The following is a 15230-nucleotide window of genomic DNA, read 5'->3' as shown; positions in this document are numbered from 1 at the left end:
GAAATAAGCACATCATGGAGAAGGGGGTATCTATCCCTTCAAGCATTTATCCTTTGAGTTACAAGCAATCCAATTATACTCTTTAAATTATTTTAAAATGTACCATTATTATTGACTATAGTCACCCTATTGTGCTATCAAATAGTAGGTCTTATTAATTCTTGTATTGTTTGTCACCCTTTACCATTCCCATCTACCCCCCTCCCACTTGCCTTCCCAGCCTCTGGTAACCATCCTTCTACTCTTTATGTCCATGAGTTCAATTGTTGTGATTTTTGTACCTGACAAATAAGTGAAAACATGCAATGTTTGTCTTTCTGTGCCTGGTTCATTTCACTTAGCATAGTGACCTCCATTTCCATCCATGCTGTTGCAAATGACTGAATCTCATTGTTTCTGATGGCTGAGTAGTACTCCATTGTGTATATGTACCACATTTTCTTTATCCATTCATCTGTTGATGGACACTTAGGTGGCTTCCAAATCTTAGCTAGTGTGAGCAGTACTGCAACAAACATGGGAGTGCAGATACCTCTTTGAGATACTGATTTCCTTTTTGTTGGATATATACCTTGCAGTGGGACTGCTGGATCGTATGGTATTTCTTTTTTTTTTTTTTTTTCAGACAGAGTGTCACTCTGTCACCCAGGCTGGAGTGGAGTGGCACGATCTTGGCTCACTACAACTTTCACCTCCCGAGTTCAAGTGACTCTCTTGCCTCAGCCTCCTGAGTAGCTGGGATTACAAGTATGCACCACCATGTCTGGCTAATTTTTGTACTTTTAGTAGAGATGGGGTTTCACTACATTGGCCAGGCTGATCTTGAACTCCTGACCTCCAGTGATCCACCTGCCTCGGCCTCCCAAAGTGCTGGGATTACAGGCATGAGCCACCACATCTGGCCCATATGGTATTTCTATTGTTTTTTGAGGAACATGCAAACTGTTCTCCATAGTGGTTGTACTAATTTACATTCCCACCAACAGCGTATGAAGTTTCCTTTTCCTCCACATCATTGACAGCGTTTGTTATTGCCTATCTTTTGGATATAAGCCATTTTAACTGGGGTGAAATAATATCTCATTGTAGTTTTGATTTGCATGTCTCTGATGATCAGTGATGTTGAGCACCTTTTTATTTGCCTGTCTTTTGTATGTCTTTTGAGAAATGATTATTGAGATATTTTGCTCATTTTTTGATCGGATTATTATACTTTGTACTATATAGTTGTTTGAGCTCCTTATGTATTCTGGTTATTAATCCTTTATCAGATAGGTTGTTTGCAAATATTTTCCCCCATTCTGTGGTTTGTCTCTTCACTCTGTTGATTGTATCCTTTGCTGTGCAGAAGCTTTTTAACTTGATGTGATCCCATTTGTCCATTCTTGCTTTGGTTGCCTGTGCTTGTGGGGTATTGCTCAATAAATTTTTGCCCAGACCACTGTCCTGGAGATTTTCCCAAATGTTTTCTTGTAGTAGTTTCACAATTTGAAGTCTTAGATTTAAGTCTTTAATCAATTTTTATTTGATTTTTGTATATGGAGATAGGGGTCTAGTTTCATTCTGCTGTATCTGGATATCCAGTTTTCCCAACACCATTTATTGACGAGGCTGTCTTTTCCCCAGTGTATATTCTTGGCACCTTTGTCAAAAGAGTTCACTGTAGGTGTGAGGATTTTTTTCTGAGTTCTCTATTCTGTTCTATTGGTCTGTGTGTCTGTTTTTATGCTGGTACCATGCTATTTTGGTTACCATAGCTTTGTAGTATAATTTGAAGTCAAGTAATGTGATTCCTCCAGTTTTATTCTTTTTTGCTCAGGTTAGCTTTGGCTATCCTCAGTCTTTTGTGGTTCCATATAAATTTTAGGATTGTTTTTTCTAGTTCTATGAATAATGCTATTGATATTTTGATAAGGATTGCACTGAATCTGTAGACTGCTTTGGGTAGTAGTATGGACATTTTAACAACATTGATTCTTCTAATCCATGAACATGGAATACTTTTCTAGTTTTTGGTGTCCTCTTCAATTTCATTCATCAGTGTTTTATAGTTTTCATTATAGAGATCTTTCACTTCTCTGGTCAAGTTAATTCCTAGGTATTTAATTTTATATGTGGCTATTTTAAAGGCTTTTTAAAAAAATTTCTTTGTAAACTCTTGATTCTTATTCATCTCTTTATGCTTGACAGTATGCCATTCATTGAAAAGACTCAAATTTTGCTTATTGAATTAAAATTAATTCCTGTAAGATCGGTAATAGAACTATTGCTACAATAGAATGGAAGCCTGATTCCTGAAGTTTGTATGACTGTGATGAGAGACAGCAGATAGCGACTGCTAAACGAGGACACAAGTGTTTCCTGAGTCCTGTATATTAACTGCCAGTGGGAGCTTGAAGTAATGTGATTTCTCCGGTTTTTATAGCAGACCCTCTATTTTTATAATAATGACAAGACTGAAGGGACAAGATGAAATGGTGCAAATGGAACCTGGATAAGCACCAGCTCTTCTAAAAAAAAATTTTTTTTGGTGTGTTTGTTGCTAATGTGAGAGATTAAAGTAAGAAAAACAGATAAAATCAAAATGAGTAAAGAAGAAACCTAATTTCAGAAATTTCATTGAAAGCCCACCAATAAAGAACAATATAATTATTTTAAATTCTAAGAGCTTATCCTGTTTCTTCTCATTGCATAAACTCATATTCTCTACTTGATGGCACAAGACTGAGAGGTAAATAGTTGAAAAGCTGCTCACCATCATCAAAACTCAAGCAGAGGGATTGCTGTTTATCCATTTTAGGAAACCTTGTTCTTTACAAGAGTAGGACACATTTCTGTGGTCACTGAAAGATACAGCTGAAAGGTGATCTAAGCATTTCAAATTGGAAACTTTGGGAGTGTTCCATTGATTTGCCATTACACAGGCAAGTATTTCTCTCCTTAATTTGTTTTTAAACATGAGATACTCTTCTAATTATATGAATAGTTACTTGTAGCCCAGAGGCAACAGAGAAACTGCAAGCTCTAAGTAAGAAAATTCAGCAGAAAGAGAAAACCAGAAAAAAAATCGTCTGGTTTAAATAAACTCCTTGGGTATGACTTCTGTAGCCAGACACCAAGACTGCATTTTTATTAGAAGTAGGAATTGGGGTGGGGGCATTACATTTATATAATGCTTTTGAAACAATCCAGAGGCCTTTAACATGGTCTCTTACAATCAACTAGTTAGCCACATGACCTCATTTTGGAAGTATCCACAGGAGATTTGACCTCTACTTCCTGGGTCTCATTGAAGGTAATCAAATCTTTTCTAATCATGAGAATCTTTGATCTTTAATCATTTTACTAAGTCTCTTAAAAAATAACTATATTATATTGTCTCAATAACCCACCAAAATTTGCTTAATATTTTTTTTGGAAAATAAATGAGTAAGGTTGCTTAAACTGAGGGGCAATCTCTGTGGAATATTTGGTGTCCCAAGGTGAAAGAGACACTGTAACATTTTTTTAGAGAATTTTTAGAGTGCTGAGTAAAAACAAATCAATGAATTCTGCAAATTAGCTTTAAGTTGAAAACAAACACAAAAAAGTATGTTAATTTAAGCAAAAACCATTATACTCAATGTACAGATTAACAAAAATTCACAAAATGTTAAAATTGTTGCTAGTTCACTGGTAACTCTCATAAGATGTAAAAGATTAATCTAGAAGTTTTTAATGCTTTAGCGAAGACCATTTCTGTAACTCCATAAGGCAGCATGGTGTAGTAGTATGGCTGTCAAAATTCGGCATATAGCAGGGTTGCTCAGGAAGTTGCTCAAACAAACAAACCTATTTCCTGACCCTGAAGATTCTCATTCAACAGTTATTAGTCCAAGCTTGGGCATTTATCTTTTCTTTGAACATGGTCTCTAGTAATTCTGATATACCCTGAAGTTGAGAACCATTGGTGTATTGGAAAGAGCTCAGCCCCTTAGGAGTCATGAAGGACTATATTTGAATTCTGATTCTGCCATTGATTTGCTATGTGACTGGGGCAAGTTACTTACCTCTCTGGGTCATTGTGTTTTTGCATATTTATCTAAAATGCCAACCACCTGACTATCGTATTCTGTGACCTCAGAGAATTAAGCATATATTATGCTGTTCTTAAAGACAATTTTGTATTTAACAAAATTTTAGTTCACTTTACATAATATTCTACAATAAAGGCAACACAGTGTTTGATTCATCATCTTGTTATGTTTTCTTTTCCCCACACCAAAGATCAGTTTCACAGTCCTTTGAGAATTGTTTCTTGCATCTGGGCAGGAAAAGAGCTAGGGTGGCTAGGAAGATGGAGACCAAACAAGATTATTTCTACTCTCCAACAGAATTTGTGGCATCTCTGCATTATCCATGCTAGAGGATGGAAAAAATGCTGATATTAACTCAGAAGTGGCAAGTAATAGTTTCACTTTCCTCATGATACTGTCATCAAGGAAGAAATTTCCTAGGGGAGGCAATGCAGTACAATAGGGAAAGTATGGACTTAAGAGATTAGAGACCTGCATTCCAATTTTGCTGTATCACTTGGCACAAATTACATAACCTTGGAGAGATGACAACTGTTATCTCATCTGTGATGTAGGAATAGGCATACCGCAGAGATTTCTGAGGATTCGTGTAATGAAAGTCAGATGTTTGTCTTAGTGCCTACCGCTTTGTAGGTCCCTAATAATAGGAAAATTCCCTTTCTACTTCCACAGCAATACTCCATTTCCAAAAACTGATGATCAGAAAGCTGTGTTGTGTGTGTGTGTGTGTGTGCGCGCGCGTGTTGGGTCATGCCAACTTTTCCGATTTTATCCTGTGATCCAGATACTTCTAAGAACAAAATGTATGCCAAAATCATGTTGAACCTCACAGCTTGGTAACTTTTTGAATGAAATTAGTATGGGCAATTTGAAGCTGTTTTTAAGACTCACCAGGCTGGAGTGCAGTGGTGTGATCTCGGCTCACTCCAACCTCCACCTCCCAAGTTCAAGTGATTCTCCTGCCACAGCCTCCCAAGTAGCTGGGACTACAGGCATGCGCCACTACACCCAGCTACTTTTTGTATTTTTAGTAGAGACGGGGTTTCATTATGTTGGCCAGGATGGTCTCAATCTCCTCACCTTATGATCTGTCTACCTCAACCTCCCAAATTGCTGGGATTACAGGCATGAGCCACCAAGCCTGGCCAATTTGACGCTTTTAACAAAAAGACTTAATGTGATTGGAAGAGATTTTTTTCCTTCCTTCCCTCCTTCCCTCCCTCCCTTTTTCCCTTCCTCCCTTCCTTCCCTCCTTAAAGTAAATGGCCTGCAGGGGAGAAGTTGAACATCCTTCAGCTGATCTGACTTGAGTAACAGGAAAACTGAAAACTACTTACACTAGAGGCCTCTTGCATTTTGTGGGATAGCGGGGTGGAAAAAAACAGTAGTGGAGGCCGGGCGCGGTGGCTCACGCTTGTAATCCCAGCACTTTGGGAGGCCGAGGCGGGCGGATCACAAGGTCAGGAGATCGAGACCACGGTGAAACCCCGTCTCTACTAAAAATACAAAAAATTAGCCGGGCGTGGTGGCGGGCGCCTGTAGTCCCAGCTACTCGGGGAGGCTGAGGCAGGAGAATGGCGTGAACCCGGGACGCGGAGCTTGCAGTGAGCCGAGATTGCGCCACTGCACTCCAGCCTGGGTGAAAGAGCAAGACTCCGTCTCAAAAAAAAAAAAAAAAAAAAAAAAACAAACAAAAAAAAAAAACAGTAGTGGAACACAACTGGCTTGGGAAGTTTAAATGCAAATATTTCCAATTCTGGAAGTTTTAATGCAAATGTTTCCAATTGCCTTTGCCTTATGTAGAAATTTAACAGAATGATTAATGTCAATCAGAAATTCATTTTTGGAAGTTGAGAACAAGCAGCTTTTATACAGCGAAGCCTGGGGCAAGCATGAACACACTTTTTTTTCCCTACAAAAGAGTCTGAAAATTAACAAGAAACTTATAAAATAAAATTAACACTTCTACTGTGTGCTTCTTTCATTGGTGGGCTTTTCTTTGAAGATGTTTTCTAATTGGAAGTTTTTTGTTTTGTTTTTGTTTTCTTAGTTCAAAGTTAATTTGTTTACCTCTTAAAGATTAATTTATATAAACCTTCTAGGAACTGCCAAACAGCGATAGTCTCAAAAGGATTCAAAAAACTAGTGCATAAAATGTCCCTATCTTCTATTGTCTTAAATCTAATCATGTTCTGTGAACTGTGGACCCAGTGTGTAACCCTGTGTGATTTATCACCCAGAGTTCTCTACTGTATTTCAAAGTTGATTTACCTCAGGGGCAACTGAGGGTTTATTGAATAATTCACATTTTTCCAGAGAAACTGGTTTGAAGGATCCAGTGCAACCTGCCAAGCTCTGTCTTTGTTTATAAACCCACTTACTGGTGATATCATTCAGGATAGTCCCTCTCTAAAAACCTTGAATTTTGTCTGGTCTTCTCGGATGAGGAATTCTCAACCTGGTACAATCTCATTCTAACTCTCCTCTTATATACTAAGTACTCATACTATATACTTTACTATAACTTAACAGGAAAAGGTTGACCATTTTTGGTATTATCTCAATGATACATTTTTCAGCATCTGAGCTCGCACTCATTCTTAAGTAGCTACATCACTTTTAATAATTTCTACTACTTCGGATTTTATTCCCTTGGTATAGATACTGTCCTTTTAATGTTTTCTTAAGGAATTATTGAGAGTAGATTATTAGCAACTTAAGATCCTAAACAGATAGACGTGGGACATGGTTGTTGTAAAAAGAAATATCCGAAAGACACTAGGAAACTCGAAATGCTTTCAACGTTTCTTTGAACTTTACTACTGAATGATTTATTTGCAACTCATTATCTGGTATAGTGGGGAAAAGCCATCCATGTCTTTTTAAGCCAAGACATATTTAAGACAATAATAAAGCTAAAATATCAATTTCACTGTCTACATTTGCTTTTGACACAATGAAAAGCTGATTGGTTCATAGTTACATGAGCATATTTTGCATAAGTAAGAGATGAAACCGCAGCTCGGAAACCCTTGGTCTGTGGTGAGCATGTTCACATTTCAACACGTGAAATTTGATGTGCGAAATTTACCTAGCAGCTCCTCAGACTTTATGAAAAACTAGACGATAATTTTTTAAAAAGCAATGTTGAATTCTTAGAATCATATTTCTAATAAAAATAGTCAAACTATTTAATTTTGATAAACAGTTTCAAAACTAAAAATGAACTGAACTTATACTTGATGACATAATTTTGTAAATTCATGATTGATTTCTGCCTTATTCTGATTTATTTACTACTCTACAAGACAGGTGTTTCTTTTCTTCCACTGTAAAAATGTAATGTGTTCATCGTATTTGGAAAACGTGGAAGACCAAAGATTACTGTTCTTATTTTTTCACTATTATAGAGGGTAATTTTTCCTCACCATAGAAGTAGCATAATCATAACGCTAATTTGAAAGTTTGAAAATGCAAAAAAATATAATCCAAGATCACAACAACATTTAGGGCTAATAGTTGAGATTATACTGAATATAGTTTTGCATCTGTTTTTGCACCAATATATTATTACAAGCCTTTTTGTGTCATTTACTATTTTATAAAACATGATTTTTAATGCCTGAATACTTGTCTAACACTTGTATGTATTGTTGTTTATTTAGTCATTCCTCTATTGTGGGACATTTAAATTGGATCCAAGTTTACTATAAGTAATACTACAATAAAAATATCTATACATTATTTGTGGTGTCTCTGGTTGTTGTCTTAGAGTGACACTTTAATTATCTTTGTGAGAAAGTCCTCAAGAATCCTGCCATTAATTCATATACTTTCCCCCCCATTGGTATGTCCCTTTAAGTGCTCTGAAAATACTTAAGAAACTTAGTAATAAGAAAGAAAATTAATCTCCTCTTTCGATTCTTCCGTTCTAGTTTTCTGTGGCCAATGGATTTTTTAAAATCCCTTTGTCTAGAGCATCTCCCATTTAATTGTTTCTCTTTGACAGCAGGGAAACTGGAAGTCAGATGTGATAGGTATGCATACCACAAAAGGAAAAGAATGAAGCAGATGTCTGAATTTTGATACATAGAACAGATGTCCTTTTGGTCATATTTCCTGGGGGATATACTTGTAATCAAAGGCCAATTGGTAACATTTTTGGTTACTATGTTTTAAAAAAAAATTTCCAAGCCTCACATAGCTGATATGGTTTATTACCTTCAGGAACACTGTAGTACTTGCAGTGAGTTAGAATTCATTCATTATTATGTGTGACTGGAGAGATGTATTGCTTAACAGCTATACCAGGCCCTACTTAGGAATAAGTTACAACTGCATTAAATCACTCTGTTTGTGTCAAACTCGTTAAAGTTAAATGGCAGAATCTAGAGGGGGTCTTGATTAACATGAGATAATATTTGCAGAATCTGTTGCCTACCAGAAGAAACTCTGAGCCAGACAAGATCATTGCATAAGAGGTTGGTTTTAGAAGTAGAGTTGGCTGAAATTAAAGTATTAAGTGACATGAAGACAGTGTTAAAGATAAATCCAAACTCTTCTTTATTGCTTGACACTTTTCCAATCAGCATTGACTTCATTGCTGGTAAGCTGATGTAACATGGTGAGTTCTACCTTATTTTATACTTTATTTGGTTAGAATTTAGGGGAGGGGGTAAAGGTGTAGGTTGGTTATTTAAAATGCGCAGGCACCTCCACCAACTTTCCAATATAGGGCTATTACTTAAGGGAATACACCCATAAAACTTTGATTTTCTAGTAATTCTGCTTTTGTGCATTCCTAATTTAAGACTCAGTGAGGGTGAAAGAGTTTTAGATTTGGCAAACACTGCACTATTTTCTCGAATTTTTTTGATATGCTAAAACCAATAACAAATTTATTACCCAATTTTTTTTTCCTTTAACTTTTCCATGTGTTGCCACTGTATCCTCCACATCTAGTTCAGTGCTTGATACTTACTAGGCACTCAGCCAACACTTATTGAATGAACAAGTTTAATGCATTCCAGTTTTTTTTTTTTTTGTATTTAGATGATGTTTTGCCTAATGTATACTCCTTCTCTTTCACTTCTTCATTAATCCTTTTGTTCATGTCTTTTACTTATGCCAAGCTGTCACATTGTGTGCATGAACCAAAGGATTTATTTTTTCTCCCACAGCCCCAGAGTCCGCAAATGACAGATAAACCTAAAACACCCATTGGTTTCCATCTTTACTCTTGCAGAATGAGTTATGAAGCCAAAGATCGCAAGAAGAGCACGCTTCTTAACAGCCACTTCAGAGGTGACAGCCAGGGAATAAGAAATAAGGAAGAACTTTCCAGAGATGGAGCCACCACAAATAATGATGGAAAAGAAGGTCCTCACAGAGAGTAGATTTAGAGGCTATTTAAGGAATTTCCCCACTCCCAGTGTAGGAAGCTTCTCAATACTCGCTAATCAGGATTTCCTTATGGTTATATTCTAGGGACTGCTGCTTGCCTGCCTGTCTTCTCTTTTTTGAATAGAAGGTGTCGTTGTTTGATTTTATTTTTTCTTCAACTTTGCTGTTCTACAACGACAAGAGGTAGAACAGAGACATTTTCTACCTCAACATGGGAGGCAGAAAATTCGCCTTTTTATCCAAGAATACCAAACCAGAAGCTGAAATATCTGGATCTGATAGAGAGGATAGTCTATTCTCCCTTGGACTTTGGACTGGATGCAATAATGCTGTGAGACCCTGGGGTAGGAATAGTGTCTTCTATGTGTGGGAAAGAGAAGAAAGCAGATATTTGGCGACCTAAAATAGGATTGTTCAACAATCCTATTTTCCTTTTCTCCTGGACACACAGCTACGCATTTTCCAGCCATCCTTGTGGTTAGATGCCCAGTGACAGTTCTGAGAATGGAATATGGACAGATGTGATGGGCACTTCTAGGCCTGGGCCACAGAAACCTTCCACATGATGTCCAGTGCCTCTTTTACCCCACTGACAGTGGTTTATTGTCATCCAGAGAGAGACCTTGGATGGTTTAGAAGTCATGTGCAGAAGATGGCAACCTTCCCTCAGCATGGATCCTTGAATGACTGTGGAGTGCAATGCCTTCTACCAATTACACCTACTGCGTTTGATAATCAAATTTCATTTGTATTAAGCTACTGATTTGGGGGGTTTATCTCCTTCAGCACCCACATTAGTACAACTCATGCAGAAAGGAGAGTTAATGTGAACACATATGGCACAGACTGGTGAAACCTAGGACGTTAAGATGATAGATGAATTTCTGATTATACTTTCCTTTCCTGCAAAAAGTTTTTTTTTCAAATTAAATGTTGTAATATAATGTGAATTCTTAAATATCTTTCTAATGAAATGATGACTAACTATAGAAAAGAGAATGCAGGAATATATACATCCTTGATAAGACTGTGAAACTGTTACAGCAATTTAGAGGGTCTTGCCTAGGGATAATGAACAAAATAACATACCTGGGAAAAGAAATGAGAGGTTACTGATAAAAAACTAACATTTAGCTGGGAGTGGTGGCTCATGCCTGTAATCCCAATACTTTGGGAGGCCGAGGCAGGCAGATCGCCTGAGGTCAGGAGTTCGAGACAAGCCTGGTCAACATGGTGAAACCCCATCTCTACCAGAAATACAAAAATTAGCCAGGCATGGTGGCGGATGCCTGTAATCCCAGCTACTTGGGAGGCTGAGGCAGGAGAATCGCTTGAACCCGGGAGGCAGAGGTTGCAGTGAGCAGAGATCATGCCACTGTACTCCAGCCTGGGTGACAGAGCTAGACTTCGTCTCAAAAAAAAAAAAAAAAAAACTAATGATTTATATTGCACAATATAAAACACTATTTTATACTTAGGATCACATTTGATCTTTGCAAATCCATATGAAATAGCTATTATTATCAGATCCAGTTTATGAATAATAAAAACAAGACTCATATGGGTTAGGTAACTAGGCCATGGTCTCTCTACCAAGCTCTATCTCTCTGATTGAGGAGAGAGTATCTAGAGCATCAGTATTCTTTTTACTGCCCTATGCTACCTCCCAGTACAGATACAATAACTAAACCTACAAGTAACCTGCAATTGAGGGTTTAGACTTTTAGCAGCTTTAACCATCCAAAACACAGCTGTGGGACCAAAAAGAGAAAAACAATTTACAAAAGCCCATATTTGTTGCACCAAGAAAAAGCCAAGTCTGTGAAACATTGCTTAGAATTTGTGTACTAAACTCAGCATAATGAATTAACAAACTCAGTGACCTCATTTTCTCCTAGATTACAATAAATGGAAGACTTAAAATGATGAGAAAAATAAACACAGAAAACCTCAGTTAACAGGGTAGAGGATGACCCATTGAAAGATTGGGCATTCATGTGTGGGAGGTAAAGGCAAGTCCTATGAGTGGTAGGCAGTCCGAGGCAAGTGTTCTCTCTTTTTGTTGTTTGATTCTAAATTTATGACAACTGAAGAAAGAGCCTTGGCCTGGTCTGGATCAACTTGGTATGGAGCCCATGAGAAATGAAAGATGATTCATAAACATACCTAATTCATCCCAGGCAACAGCAGAGATGACCATGAAAAATGAGCCATCTGAGAATTCTCAACAATTCTTGGACAATGTCATTAATTACATTTTTATTAAAGGGCAGGGATACCCAAGCTGACACATGGGTTACAAAGGCAAAGTAGAATTTCCCTCTATGGGTTTTGTTAATGTAAAATATAAATTAATAAGCTTTTTGCTTTTACTAATACAAAACATACCCATCAATTAGCCGTCTTCAATTCAGAAAGAACTAGAGTTTGATGGTATCTTAAATCCAAAAAATAAAAATAAAAACCCAACTAGCAGCCATTTGCCGAATTCCTGAGTGCTTAGGAGTCTCCATTTCTAGTCTAGCAAATGTCTTCCAGTTGCAATTTTAAACATTTTTTCCCAGATCTTTCAAGAAACCTGTAATAGTATCAAGTTCAGCACACAAAGCTAGCTTTCTGTAAGCAATCAGTCTCATCTACCCACCTTCACTTTATACAGTCTCCTAAATTCAACGTTAGAATAAAAAGTACTTCTTTGTTGTTAAAAGTCTGTTCTCTAGCCAGGTGTGGTGGCTCATGCCTGTAATCCCAGCAATTCGGGAGGCTGAAACCAGAAGATTGCTTGAAACCAGGAGTTTGAGACCAGCCTGTACAATGTAGTGGGACCACCATGTCTTAAAAAAAAAAAATTTAAAAAAATAGCTGGGCATGGTGTCACATATTTGTGGTCCCAGCTACTTGGGAGGCTGAGGTGGGTGGATCACATGAGCCCAGGAGGTTGAGGCTGCAGTGAACAATGATCATGCAATGCCCTCCAGCGTTGGTGATAAGCGTGAGACCATGTCTCAGAAATTTAAAAAAAGTCTATCCTCTGCCTCTAAGGGACTTTGTTGTTATAAAACTACTGAAAATTTGTATAAACATATTTTATTAAATATAAATATATTTTATTAAAACTATTGAAAATATGTATAAACTAGGTGTGGTGGCTCACACTTGTAATCCTAGCACTTTGGGAGGCTGAGGTAGGAGGATTGTTTGAGGCCACAAGTTCAAGACCAGCCTAAGCAACATAGTGAGATCCCATCTGTACAAAAATTTGACAATTAGCCAGCTTTGGCAGTGTGTGCCTGTATTCCCAGCTACTCAGGAGGTTGAGGCAAGAGAATCCTTTGAACCCAGGAGTCTAAGGTTACAGTGAGCTGATTGCGAACTGTACTCCAACCTGGACAACAGAGTGAGACCCTGTCTTAAAAAAAAAAGAAAATACGTACACATGAATGTTTTAAATTGAAACAATTACTATAGCATCAAAATGCTCATTCAATGAGATGGAAATTTCTTCTTAAGTGTCTATTTCTCATTTTGCAGCAAAGGCATGATTATACTTCTATAAATTTTTGCCTTACATAGTCAGAAGCATGCAAAGTAGGCAGAGCCTAGGCATCTACCTGAAAGAAATGCTCTCCTGCATTTTCTTAAACATACTAACTCTTCCTGAGCTCCAGTGGCACTATCTCTGGAGTCCTTTTCCAGCGCATAATTTTAAAGCAGGTGTCACTTATTATTCTCTCTCTCAACGTGCCTTATTCTTTTTCTTCACAGTACTTTTCAAAATACTTAAATATACATTTATTTCTTATGAAACTTGTTTACCTCACTGGACTTTAAGATCTATGAGGCCCAACCTACAGAATGGGAGAAAATTTTTGCAACCTACTCATCTGACAAAGGGCTAATATCCAGAATCTACAATGAACTCAAACAAATTTACAAGAAAAAAACAAACAACCCCATCAAAAAGTGGGCGAAGCACATGAACAGACACTTCTCAAAAGAAGACATTTATGCAGCCAAAAAACACATGAAAAAATGCTCATCATCACTGGCCATCAGAGAAATGCAAATCAAAACCACAGTGAGATACCATCTCACACCAGTTAGAATGGAGATCATTCAAAAGTCAGGAAACAACAGGTGCTGGAGAGGATGTGGAGAAATAGGAACACTTTTACACTGTTGGTGGGACTGTAAACTAGTCCAACCATTGTGGAAGTCAGTGTGGCGATTCCTCAGGGATCTAGAACTAGAAATACCATTTGACCCAGCCATCCCATTACTGGGTATATACCCAAAGGACTATAAATCATGCTGCTATAAAGACACATGCACACATATGTTTATTGTGGCACTACTCACAATAGCAAAGACTTGGAACCAACCCAAATGTCCAACAATGATAGACTGGATTAAGAAAATGTGGCACATATACACCATGGAATACTATGCAGCCATAAAAAATGATGAGTTCATGTCCTTTGTAGGGACATGGATGAAACTGGAAACCATCATTCTCAGTAAACTATCGCAAGGACAAAAAACCAAACAACTCATGTTCTCACTCATAGGTGGGAACTGAACAATGAGAACTCATGGACACAGGAAGGGGAACATCACACTCCAGGGACTGTTGTGGGGTGGGGGGAGGGGGGAGGGACAGCATTAGGAGATATACCTAATGCTAAATGACGAGTTAATGGGTGCAGCAAAACAACATGGCACATGGATACATATGTAACAAACCTGCACATTGTGCACATGTACCCTAAAACCTAAAGTATAATAATAAAAAATAAATAAATAAATAAATTTAAAAAAAAAAGATCTATGAGGCCAATCCCATGTCTGTTTTATTTTCTACTTTATTGCCCCTGTTCCCCAGGCACAAAGTAATATGTGCCTGACATACATTTGGCTCTCAATAAATACTCGTCATATTTGTGTGCTTGTTCAACTTTTCTCGCTCTTTTTGTGTGTAGGTGTGTACTTTCTTGTTATTTCTGGACACTTACAGATTTCCTTATTTTGCCTCAAGTTCTGCTATGCATTAAAACTATTTTATGGCTGGGCATGGTGGCTCACGCCTGTAATCCCAGCACTTTGGGAGGCTGAGGTGGGTGGATCATGAGGTCAGGAGTTCAAGACCAGTCTGGCCACGATGGTGAAACCCCATCTCTACTAAAACTACAAAAATTAGCCAGGCGCAGTGGCAGATGCCTGTAATCCCAGCTACTCAGGAGGCTGAGGCAGGAGAATCGCTTGAACCCAGGTGGCAGAGGTTACAGTGAGCTGAGATAGAGCCACTGCACTCCAGCAGCTGGGTGACAGAGTGAGACTGTGTCTCAAAATAAATAAATATTTTATAAAAACGTATTTTATCTATTTTTTTTTTTTTTTGAGACAGAGTTTCACTCTGTTGCCCAGGCTGGAGTGCAGCAGCACATACACACACACATATATATATAATCTTTAGGTTGTATATATACATATATATATAATCTAGAGGTTTTATATATATATATATATATATAAAATCTAGAGGTTTCTTTCACCTTTCAAACATAGCTCATCCCCATAACTTAAAAAATATAAAAAAATATAACTTTATCTGTCTTGTCTTTATTTTGAATTTTCAATTTCAAAGGGAATACAAGCAATAATATCTTGAATCTCATAGATGGCCAGTAACTACTTCTCGTGTAATTCCTTATTTGCACAGAGCTTTATCCACAGCCAGTCAGCAATAGCATT

The 15230-nt window shown here is 37.5% G+C and overlaps 2 protein-coding genes across 4 annotated transcripts in view; one reads left to right on the top strand and one right to left on the bottom strand.

The window, feature by feature from the left end:
* The window catches only part of LOC129483208 (UPF0764 protein C16orf89-like), a 61245-nt gene extending 50410 nt beyond the window's left edge, over positions 1-10835 (top strand). The window contains exons 3-4 of one of the 2 annotated variants that reach the window (XM_063640333.1): positions 8504-8557; positions 9322-10835. In XM_063640333.1, the coding sequence (XP_063496403.1) occupies positions 8504-8557; positions 9322-9472 (205 nt within the window). In that variant the 3' untranslated portion in view covers positions 9473-10835. The remainder of the gene's footprint in view (positions 1-8503; positions 8558-9321) is intronic. The other variant, XM_055280252.2, reaches the window with a different exon arrangement.
* Positions 1-15230, bottom strand: part of FAR2 (fatty acyl-CoA reductase 2) — a 195551-nt gene that overhangs the window by 45872 nt on the left and 134449 nt on the right. The window lies entirely within an intron of this gene.

This window comes from Symphalangus syndactylus, chromosome 5, assembly GCF_028878055.3.
Source record: "Symphalangus syndactylus isolate Jambi chromosome 5, NHGRI_mSymSyn1-v2.1_pri, whole genome shotgun sequence".
NCBI lineage: Eukaryota > Metazoa > Chordata > Mammalia > Primates > Hylobatidae > Symphalangus > Symphalangus syndactylus.
The sequence above is the reverse complement of the archived record's forward strand: the minus strand, read 5'-3'. Positions and strand labels throughout refer to the sequence as shown.